The following is a 12,849-nucleotide window of genomic DNA, read 5'->3' on the forward strand; positions in this document are numbered from 1 at the left end:
TTAAACAAATCCGCTGTTTTTAAGTGTATTTTCTTGTGGCGTACAAAGTACGCCACGCGTGTAGTTAAGTTATAACTTTATGCGCGGGTAGTTAAACGTTAATCCCATTTATCTACTAGAAATCTGTTATTTTCGTGGATAATTTTTGCCGCTGTTTGTGTTTATAGCCAGTGCAGGTTGTTCGTGTGTTATTTGCCACCTTATGAAGTTTTCTAGACGACGTTGCAGAATGTAGAGGATTAATACGCATAATTCTTAAACCTTATCCTTATTTCCTTAAATCCTTAAGGATTACACCAACCTTAATAAACTGAGAATATAAATTGTTCTTTGGGTATTAGAAAAAGACTCTTGTTAAATTGAGTATATACTTAAGTAAAACATAATTGTTTTAAAACAAATAATTATATTATATTATTATTTAAAGACTGCAACCAGATCTGGCAACGATTTCAGCAGGGCATTGGACTTGGTCGAAATGCATTCTTGGATTGTTAGCATTCTGGTAGAAATCAAATCTAAAGTAACATCCAGACTGTAACGCTTGAGGAAGAGTAGCACATTCGCCTCTGTTATGAACTCCACCATATTGGTCACCCCAACCGTTCCATGGGGCATTCCATTGGTCATGACAACCTTGTGTGAAAATTCCAACACCACCTCCGGGAAGAGCAATGTCAAAATGATTATGACTCAAATCAGAACCAGTATTTGTAACCTATAAATAAGTGATTAATAAATATTTTCGTTAATCGATACAATGGAAAAAATATTTGGTTATAAAAAAACTTACTTGTACAATCATTTTCTTGTTTGAAATTTGATCTTTGAAGCTAAGTAAGAAACAAGCGCAACATAAGGATACATCAATTCCGTTACTGAAAGACGCGGCACCAAAACCATATGCCAAAGTGCTATTTACTGCCCATGGTTGTTGACTGTTGCACATGTAAGCACTGCCGCCACCCTCACAACCTAAAATTAAAGATGACCTTATTTTATTATAATATAACTATATTACATGTAAGCTATACGGAGTGAGTTTTATAATAATATGGAACGCCTAAATTATCTCGAAAACAGCTTGTACGATTTTTGTAGATTTCTTATTTATCTTCTTCTTCTTCTTCTTTAAGTGACATTTTTGTGACGGAGGACAGCAATCATCTTAGCTATTCGGCTTTAGAGACGGCTGCTCTGAAAAGTTCTTTGATGTACATCCGTACCATTCTCTCAGGTTGCGCAGCCACGATGTTCTTATTTTATAGATATTCTTATTTCAAATGGAATAAATTGTGTTGCGTTTTGATGTCCATGAAAAGTATGTATTGATTGTGAAAAAACAATTTAAAATAAAATCCATTTTTGGAATCAAAATATATCTGTTCTAAGTTTAATGGTTTTCGAGATCAAAATATCACAAAATGGCCATGTTCATGTGTCAAAAACACAAGTAAAACATATTATTTTTGAAATTACGAAGTGCGTATATTCATGTTCATACCTGATTTTAGCAGTTCCAAATAACTAATTTGGGCTTATTTTCATTTTAAAACATTGTTTATTTTTTAGTTGTTAATGCAGCTCCATCGCCTGTTTTCTCATAAGAGCTTACAACGTAATCAAAATTCTTCTGGGAAGCTGATACAAAAAGGTTTGATCTTAAATTTAGACACTTTGTAATTTCAAAAATTATAATATATTTTACTTATCTTTTTGAGCCTTCAAATTCATAATTTTTTGCTTTTTATTAGTTTTTAAATGTCAGTAACTCGAAAACGATGAACTCTAGAGAATAATTAAAACAGACCTTTTTTGGTCCCAATAATCCAAGCAACCTAAAATAGTGTTTGCTCTGGCCGAAAAGATTGATTTTTATAATTTGTTTTAAATATTTTTAAATGTAATTGTTACAAAAATATGTCCGAAATTATAGCATTTGGTTATAGAGAAAATCACGTGAAAAACAATCAACATTTCTTAAGGACTTCAAAACGAAAAAATATACAGGATGTCCCATTTGAAATAAGATAATTTATTAGATGTCCAGAAAAACTGAAGATCTGACAACAATGCAAATACCACCGTAAGATGGGCCGCATCACAACACTCTTACTTACTGAAAGATATAAAATTCATGAAAGCCGTTTCCGAGATAATTGCGGATTTCCATACATAAAATTCCTTCTGTGTATATCGCTTCTAAATAATTGGAACCGTAATATTTAGTTTACCTGATTTTGCATTATCATCAACCCTGTTCACTCCAGATCTATCGCATGAGGCAACTGGTACTCCGCTAGGTGTATGTACGTTTCCCCTCCATGAGCAGGAAGGTTTGCAACAATCCCAATAACGGGTAGTTGTTCCCTCTCCACTAATGCCTTTCTCAATGAATTTAATTTCTGGACTTTGTTCTAAAGGGGTAGCTACTGCAAGAGCCACAACTGAAAATGTAAAAGGAATTAGTTAGCGAGAAAAATATTTTAAATTACCATAATTATATAGTTCATTTGATTTCAAGATGAGCTAAGATGTCAGATTCGTGGGTTTTTCGTGTCATCGCAGCTTGTCATTGGTTAGAAATTAATTTATAATATAGAATAAACTAATTTCTAAATAACGACAAGCTGCGATGACACGACAAACCCACAAATCAGACGTTTGAAATTGGCGTATCAACTCATCTTGAAAGCGAATGAACTATAATAAAAAAATTAACGACAATCAGCTTCTCAGCTAAGAAGTCGTATAACGTCAAATACAAAAAGTACAATTTTACAGGTATGCTTATTTCCCAATTTATAGTACAAGAATACAGTTTTTAAAATAACATTAACTATTAACAGTTTTTTACAAAAAATACGTCGACAAAAATAACCATTAATACAGAAACACTTACATGAGATATTGATATAATATATTAAATAAACAAAACAAATAACTGTATTGCTTTAAATGTCTTGACGTAAAGCCGACTGATTTTATAAACCGTATTGTTTTCGTGATACAGATATCTGTAGGGTTGTTGAGGATTTCCTTAAGAATGGGCATAAAGTTTTGGCCTTCAGGTTTAGGTGTTGGTTAAATTTTGGCAGGTAAATTCTATAACGAGTTTGAGATCAATATATATATATATATATATATATATATATATATATATATATATATATATATATATATATATATATATACTAAATTGCTAATATAATTGGGTGTGCAGTTGAATAGGGAAAAAAGAAGACCATTAACGTGTTCTCATTTAAACCAATGCATTATATTTCGTACATAGTCATGTACATCATCAGATGCTAGGCTACAATATACAAATAGTGAAAAAACAATCCAAATGTTACAAAATTTGATGACTTACTTTATAGAGAAAGGATTGATGTTGGATAGAATAACTTTTTCCACTTCATGGTTTTGTACATGTACATACGAAATTACGTCTCAAAAAAACAAATCGTAAAAAACTCGTCACAGGATAAAAACAGATTTCTATATCTTCGAAGATGTATATTTAAAACAGTTTAAAATTAATAAATATGTAGGTTGACTATATTGACATTATCGATGGTTTTGCCTTATTTTATCAGAATTATTAATAATTTTATTTAATTTTGTACCGGCTTCTTGTGTCAACCTCTAAACGTCAACCATGTGACCACTGACAGCAAGACAGAGAGACCACCTCAGAACTCAGAGGGCTTCCTATATCTGTCTCCTGTCAACAATCACACGGAGCACCCAGAAACTGACAACTTTGTGACTGTGTAACGTAAAGAGATTTGAAATATGTACAGTAAATAGAATTTATAACAATATATAAAATTAGCAGAATTGATAACTGCAGAAATATTGTTTTAATATTTCTGACTATAGTGGTCTGTGGAAAAAATTATTAAAAATTATTGATGTTCAAATTTGAAAGACCTTAACTCAAATTTTCTTTGAAAAAACTCTAAATGTTAGATAACATGTAGATGTTATTGTTAATTATATTTATTCAAGAATAGTATCTGAAACATTGAAAGTTTTGTTTTTCTCTAACATTAACAAAAAAGAGTAGATTTCACTGAGATTCTGAATGTCTGATCTTTTATTAATAACATGGTCATATGGTACATATGGTAAATATTAAAACAATATTTCTGCAGTTATCAATTCTGCTAATTTTATATATTGTTATAAATTCTATTTACTGTACATATTTCAAATCTCTTTACGTTACACAGTCACAAAGTTGTCAGTTTCTGGGTGCTCCGTGTGATTGTTGACAGGAGACAGATATAGGAAGCCCTCTGAGTTCTGAGGTGGTCTCTCTGTCTTGCTGTCAGTGGTCATATGGTTGACGTTTAGAGGTTGACAAAAGAAGCCGGTACAAAATTAAATAAAATTATTAATAATTCTGATAAAATAAGGCAAAACCATCGATAATGTCAATATAGTCAACCTACATATTTATTAATTTTAAACTGTTTTAAATATACATCTTCGAAGATATAGAAATCTGTTTTTATCCTGTGACGAGTTTTTTACGATTTGTTTTTTTGAGACGTAATTTCGTATGTACATGTACAAAACCATGAAGTGGAAAAAGTTATTCTATCCAACATCAGTCCTTTCTCTATAAAGTAAGTCATCAAATTTTGTAACATTTGGATTGTTTTTTCACTATTTGTATATTGTAGCCTAGCATCTGATGATGTACATGACTATGTACGAAATATAATGCATTGGTTTAAATGAGAACACGTTAATGGTCTTCTTTTTTCCCTATTCAACTGCACACCCAATTATATTAGCAATTTAGTGCCTAACTGGTCAGTTGTGATCACACATCCTGTCTATATATATATATATATATATATATATATATATATATATATATATATATATATATATATATTTGAATTACGGTTATGACAGTACTATCGTTGGTTGGTTCTTTGGCAACATGCTGTTTCATTGCCAGTGATTTCACTCACTCCCGTCTGAGAAGGAAATGAGAGAGATTGTAACATCGTAAGCAGAAATATTTTGGTAGATGTCATGAAGGTTTTGAATCAATAAGTGATCAGTGGTAAATGTATTGACTGGTGGAACTACCTAGATGAAAAGGAATCTGTACAAAATGGATATATATATATATATATATATATATATATATATATATATATATATATATATATATATATCTGTTTTTATCAGTGATGCATAATTAAAAACTCAGCATAATTCCATATATAGTTCATCTGTGTACATAATATACTCTGCATGTTACGAGTACTGAGATGATCATACAATCTCGTTTTTTTTTCACAAAGTATTTCCACTTTAGTCTGGAGTTAATTATCATACAGAGAATTTTATAATGATTGGTAGTAGAACACAGAAAAAAACAGAGCAGTGAAAACTGCTGAATAAACTTTGGAGCAAAGGATTTGATTTATTTCTGGAAAATTTTATTAATTTGATTTTACTTTGAGAGAGTTTTAGTTTGTTGGATCTGCCTCAAAGAAGATTAATTTATTGTACTTTGTGGATATTTACATGGCAGTAAAAAACTAGATCATCAGCTTATCAAAAATAGTTTATAGAAGCATTAAAAAATCTAAACAGTTCGAGATTGAGAAATTTTACCGTTGACAAGGAGTTTAAAGTTTCTTCCTTTTAGAAAGGTTTTATAAATTAAAGAATATTACACCAGTGCTAAACGAAATTTTTTAATTTAATTACTTAAAAAAATTATTTAATATTTTTATAGCCATATACAACAATTAATCACATTTTTGGCAAAAATACCTAAAAATACGTAAAAATGAAGTACAAATAGTAAGTATGGTGTTTAATATGACTATGTCATATTCCGTGTATATTATTATATTCGTATACTAAGATATTTAAGGAAATTAAGAGATATAGGTGGGCGATTGGCCAAATACACTAAGATATTGTTTAATGTTTGATTTGCCGCATCAGGCAACAAAATCAGGCAGTATCATAGATAGATAACTCAAAAATCAGTGTATCAGCATTTGGTGTTGAATGATGAAGTCGACGTCTAAACGAAGGTAGGTATACGAGTTGAAAGAGTAAAAAGAGCGGTTGTCAATTAGTTTATACAGAAAAGAAAAGAATACTCCTTGTTCTAATAGGTACTCAAATAAGATTCATTATTGCATTGTCGTATTCATAGGATAAAGGATGAAATACGAATGGAAGGAATACTACGAAGTAAAAAATCAGAATGTCTGTATAGGTAGCAAATCATTATTGGTGTGCCTATTTTATATGTTTTATTACTCATAATTTTCACAAAAGAAATTAACTTTAAAAAACATAATATGTATTTGGTATATATGTTACAGTTCAAGTTGATTATCCAGTTGGAGTTGACTCCAACTAGTTGGAGTCAACTCTAACGGCTGGATTCAGTAAAAGTTGATTATAAATATAAAATGAAGATTTATATTCAACATTTACTAGTAAAAGTAGACTCCAACTAGGAAAAGTATACTCTTCCCACTGCCATTTAGTAAAAGTTGATTCTGATTCACACAAACAGCCGATTCTAGAAATTAAATGTTACTGAATATGTTCAAATTAGTCTAGGCTGTATCGTCGCCCCCGTTATTTAAATTACTCCGATTCGATTTTTTTGCACAAACTTACTCAAAAAGATGTCCTTATAACAAATTTACTGGGTGCCAGGCAGTACCTTGATCGATAAATTGTTTAAACAAATTTTTTTAGACAAATTCACAAAAATAATTTTTTCACTTCGAACAATTTTTTTTAGATCATTTGGGTTATTCTGAGCAAAAGAATGTATTTTGTGATTATTCTCTAAAATTGATTGTTGTCGAGTTATACGCGATTTAAAATTTGAAAAATGCGAAAATAGCCATTTTCAAGGCTTAATAACTCGGTTAAAATCCATTATTATGAAAGTCAGAAAGTGACCAAATCAAAGCTTATAGCCCCCTCTACAAGATCCAGCAGAAATTTTTGTCACTATTTTATTACTAAGCTTTATCTTTAATTATTAACAATGAGCGCTAAGTGCGTATTAGGCGGCCGTCAATGGTGAGTGCTAAAGAGATGCGCCATTCCGGCCGTCCAATGGTGAATCCCACTCGCACTCACATTGACGGCCGCCTCAATACACGGTTAGCGCTCATTGTTGATAATTAAAAATAATATCTTATTAATGAAATAATGACAAAAATTTCTTCAGGATCTTATAGAGGTAGCTTTAATCTTTGATTTTTTTTAGTTTCTGACTTTCATAATATATAATATCGTATCTTTCGGACAGTTTTGGAGCCAATTACATCTTTAACCCTGTTTCAAGTAACTAGTGTCGATGTACACTAGCCCAGGGGGACCGACTGCTTAAAATGCTCTCCGAGGCACGGTGAGACGGCTCGTGTCATTATTGAAAATGAAAATGGTTTGTCTTTATCAGGGCTGGAACCCACGTGCACTGGCATATGAGGCCATTGATTATGCTGTTACTCCACGGCCGCTCGCTCGACTTTCACAATAATTATCTTTAACCGAGTTATTGAAACTTGAAAATGGTTATTTTGGCGTGTTTTAAATTTTAAGTCGCTAATAACTCGACAACAGTCAATTTTAGAGAAAAAAAAAAGGCCCAACGGATCTAAAAAAAATTTGTACGAACTGAAAAAATTATGTATTTTTGCGAATTTGTTTAAAATCATTGTTTATCGCCAAACTTCACTAAAATCATTCATTATTGTACTCATTTGCCCTCATTTTCGGCAGTAAAGTAACACTTTGTTGTATTGAAAGAAGAATGTTACTTTACCTGCCGCGATAATTAATCAAATTAACCGAGATTGAATATAAGTGGTCAATGGCAGCAATCGATTATTTATTATAGTGAAATTAAAATTTATTTACTTTAAAAATGAATAGCCATTTTCAATTTCGTTGCAAAACGAAAACACAGCCGAACCATATTCTAGCCCAATCAGAGAGTGCTGCAAGCACCCCTACCGGTTTCGAAACTTATTAGTCTCTCATCAGGAGGCACATATGCTGCTCTCCCTGATCCAACCAAAACAAACCCCAGCGTGCAGTCCCGGATTGCAACGAACGAAATGGCATAGATGCCCTAGCGGCAACTGCTAGAAAAAAGACTAATTTTTCACTCTAATGGCATGTAAAACAACATAATGCTATTCTACATCCCACCAGAATGAAAACAATGGGAACCTTCTCTGGTTACACCTCCGAGGCTTCTACAATTTACAAGCCATACGGATGCTGAGACTAAGGAAGATGAGGGAATTCTCGTTGGAACTTTACCGCACTGAGCAGATGGGACGTGAATTGTAAATTGTAGAATTACCTCATCTTCCTTAGTCTCAGCATCCGTATGGCTTGTAAATTGTAGAAGCCTCGGAGGTGTAACCAGAGAAGGTTCCCATTGTTTTCATTCTGGTGGGATGTAGAATACCATTATGTTGTTTTATATGCCATTAGAGTGAAAACTTAGTCTTTTTGCTAGCAGTTGCCGCTAGGGCATCTATGCCATTTCGTTCGTTGCAATCCGGGACTGCACGCTGGGGTTTGTTTTGGTTGGATCAGGGAGAGCAGCATATGTGCCTCCTGATGAGAGACTAATAAGTTTCGAAACCGGTAGGGGTGCTTGCAGCACTCTCTGATTGGGCTAGAATATGGTTCGGCTGTGTTTTCGGTTTGCAACGAAATTGAAAATGGCTATTCATTTTTGATTTACATTTACTCTGTGGAGTATGAAGGGAACCATTCTCGTTGGAACTTTACCGCGCTGAGCAGGGGACGTGAATTGTAAATTGTAGAATTCCCTCATCTTCCTTAGTCTGAGCATCCGTATGGCTTGTAAATTGTAGAAGCATCGGAGGTGTAACCAGAGAAGGTTCCCATTGTTTTCATTCTGGTGGGATGTAGAATAGCATATTATGTTGTTTTATATGGCATTAGAGTGAAAACTTAGTCTTTTTATTTACTTTAATTATTAAAAATATTGTACAAAATTTATCTTATTATTAATAAAATGTATGTCAAAAAGTAAAATTCTGTAGTGTTTCGCAATTATATTCATACAAAATAAATCAAAACTTTACAGATTTAGTATGTAATTAGGTACAACATTGATAACTATCGATTAAACATCAAAACCGGCCATCATGCAAAAGCCATCTGTCATTACTGTCATACTAATTTTTTATTTCGTCTAATGTCTAAGTGTTAATGTTTTTTATGATTTACGATACAATTTTGTACGCACCACCTCAATACTCTTTATCGAACGCGTCTGTTCCTCTGCTCGTAATATCAGACTCGTTCGATAAAGAGTCACTTTACTGACTGACTTTACTGAAATTGGTTAAACAATTTTTCGACCGCGGTACCGCGTGACACCCTGTGTATTTTTTATAAGTAGAGCTCGGGAAATATGCACTTAAAAAACCCTAAAATATGCATGCAAATATGCACAAAAAACAGTTGAAATATACACTTAAATATGCTTTTATGCATTTAATGCATATAAATAAACAACACAGTAATTCTTGTTTTGAAGGTATTTAATTATTTATTTCATGCCAATGGACTGTCGAGGAATTTAAGCTAAATAAAAAAATATTTATTTTATGCTAAAGTCATAAAAAATATTTATTGAAATTTCTATAACCTACATCATTACATATATTCATTTATTCTTTATATTTATCATCATTCTTTATTATTACAATTATTATTAAAACCGTACATTATCAAACGTTTTTCTAAATTTTCTACAGAAAAAAAGCCGTAGGTATATCTGATTGTAATTGTTTAAGCGTACACGGAAAAACTTCTTTCTACTTAACATGAAGTTAAAGAACCAATCTTAAAATATTGTTTAATTGAGGGTTCTACATATAAAATTAAATTATCGTCACATTTCCCCATCTTAATAATGTTTTTTTAATTATTTTGTGATATTCCTCATTTTTCTTTAACGCTGTGCAGAATTTTTGATACACTTTGTTGGTTTCATTATTTGGTGTGTAAGGTGTTTAATTATTTCATTTAATGAATTGATAATTTCAGTACTTTGGTCTAAAGAAATGTTTCGTTTTTCTAATTTAATAATTGGCTAAGCAATATTTACAAAATTGGTTTGGATATGTGTCAAATTACTTTTTAATAACGGTTTTTTTAAAACATCCACAGATTTTTCATAGCACCTGAGTTACGTCTTCATCGAAACTAGAAATGTTGTCTCTAATTCCATCAAAATATCGTTTATGAAATTTACAGAATTTAGCCATGTTCTCCATCTAGTTATATATATTACGGGTTCAGGTGGTAAAGGCACATTAGGTAAACGATCTTTATACACCTATACTCGCAGAACGGCTTTTAAAAATATGTTTTTATTTTTGATAGAAGGGTATTGACCATTGGAAATTCCATCCTTACAGTTTGTAGCCTCCTGCTACCCTATTTGTAGCAGAATTAGGCGTGCTCTAGACAAGTAACAAATTTGAAAAAATATTTTTAAATGTTGTCCACTTTTGGTCATATGCCGCAGCATCACTTAACAATAACAAAATGTTTTCACTAACAAACTGTGACTGCATGTTGTAGAGTCTCCTTCGTCTCCTTTATTCGGCGTCTTATAAATTGTAAAAGGCAGATATTAAGGATATTACCAGAAAGTGGTTCCACGAGAATTTTCAGATTTATTGCTTAGATCTGAGACTTCTCATGTCTCTTTAAACTGCATCTATGCAAAAAAATGCAAAAATGGCTAAAAATATGCAATTTTAATAAATGCATATGCACTTACAAAATGTATCCAAAATATGAAAATATGCACTTAATATGCATTTTGCATATTTCCCGAGCTCTAGTTATAAGGATTGTTATACGGATGTATTTCTTTGAGTAAGTTTGTGCAAAAAATCGAATCAGAATAATTTACCTAACGGGGGCGACGTTACAGACTATACTAATAAGTAGTTGAAACAGTCAAAACAAAGAAACGCACACTCATCAAAAATGCACTTGAGATTCTCGTATAATCAACATTTACTGAATCGGTCCAGGAAGAGTCAACTCCAACTAGTAAAAGTTGATATAAATTTTTAAAATCAACTTTTACTGCTCGTTTCAGTTGGAGTTGATTCCAACTAGTTGGAGTCAACTCTAACTGAGAATCAACTTGAACTGTAACATATATAATACATACATATTTGGTAATAAATTAAAAATACAATTAAAAAGCTGAAATAACTTACGGGCTGAAACAAGGATAGCGATCTTCATGTTGTGTTACTTAAAATACAACTTGGATATCCTTGTGGGCCAGTCAGAATATATACTAAAATGTTATCTTAAAATGGTCTCTTCATCAAATTTCAATACGTATCTTAAGTGGAGTCACACGACTTCAATAATATCTTAACTTTATTAGACAATAGGTATCATTGTCAAGGTAAGTGTGGGCTTATGTGTATAATATTATTATGCCTACTTAACGTCTTGATGATATGTTACCCTCGATTTAACCTTGCTATATTTTTTGTTTCGATTTAGGTTCTATAATATGTTTATTTTGTGTATATTTTTTTTATTAATGGTGCTTATAAGCACCAATATTTGTACCTAGAATAACAATTGAACCTAAAAAAATGCATCATCAACAACCAGCCCTGATTTGTCAATTGTTTAACACAGGCATCGTTCAGATATTTTCATTTTCTTTTGTTCTGCGCCTCTGTTATCCAATTGGTCACAATTCTTTTGAGGTCGTCGGTCTATCTCTTTGCGGTCTTCCCTGGCCTCGCTTGTCTGCCCGTGATCTCCACTCAAGAAATATTCTTATCAAGAATGAAAGACGACATGTGGACAAGAAGAAGTAAATGCATATATGCACTAGGAAGTGGAGGAAACCTTTTGGTTTATTGTTTTAGTTATATTTTCTTTATGTTGATAAACTTCATGCAAACAACTATTTTTAAGTGACATACAAGCTCTATTGAAAAATTAGCACGTATTCTCTTGTATAATTAACTTCCAGCACTATGGTGTCAACATTGGACCAACATATTGCAAATCAGTTAGAATCGGTCCACTTAGTGTATGTGTCCACATCCATTTGCTAACGGTTTTGGCTCCAAAAATACCGGATTTACACTCGGTCCTGTTCTTCTCCTTCTTCATGTACCATGTCCTTTCAGAACGTTGGTTACCATCATAGCTATCTCAATTTTATTCACTGCCACCCTAAATAGCATGCTTGTATCAATACCATACCAATCTCGCAAGTTCTTCAACCATGAGGTTCTTCTTCGTCCTGGACTGCGTTTGCCTGCTATTTTTCCTTGCATAATATTTTGTAGCAACCTATATTTGGGACCTCTCATTACATGTCCGAAGTACTCCAGGTTACTCTGCTTGATGCTTTTTATGATCTCAATAGTCTTGCTGAGACGTTCTAGTATTGTGGAGTTTCGAATCTTCTCCACTCAGGAAACTTTTAAAATTCTTTTATAGCACCACATTTCGAAAGCCTCAAGGTGATTTAGATCGATTTTATTCACAGTCCAGGACTTGACACCATAAAGTAAGACCGAGAACACGTAGCAGCGAAGTAGGCGGATCCTCAATGCCAATTTTAGGTCTCCGTTACATAACACCTTGGACATCCTTCTAAAAGCGGCTCTAGCCTGCTCTACCCTAGATCTAATTTCGCCGTGACTTTCTGCGTTATAATTTAGTTGCTGTCCAAGGTACACGATTTTATCAACTTGCTCAAGTTTGGTATTATTTACATATATA

At 32.4% G+C, this 12,849-nt stretch overlaps 1 protein-coding gene across 1 annotated transcript; it reads right to left on the bottom strand.

The window, feature by feature from the left end:
- Positions 1-351: 351 nt before the first annotated feature.
- On the bottom strand, positions 352-11,423 carry LOC126880306 (endoglucanase-like). Its single transcript, XM_050644104.1, has 4 exons — positions 11,307-11,423; positions 2,235-2,447; positions 794-975; positions 352-718 (listed from the first exon to the last, which is right to left on the bottom strand). The coding sequence occupies exons 1-4, from the start codon at positions 11,332-11,334 to the stop codon at positions 422-424; spliced, it is 720 nt and encodes a 239-aa protein (XP_050500061.1). The 5' UTR covers positions 11,335-11,423; the 3' UTR covers positions 352-421.
- Between the last annotated feature and the right edge of the window lie 1,426 nt (positions 11,424-12,849).

The sequence above is a fragment of the Diabrotica virgifera genome, chromosome 2, assembly GCF_917563875.1.
Source record: "Diabrotica virgifera virgifera chromosome 2, PGI_DIABVI_V3a".
NCBI classification, from domain to species: Eukaryota; Metazoa; Arthropoda; class Insecta; order Coleoptera; family Chrysomelidae; genus Diabrotica; species Diabrotica virgifera.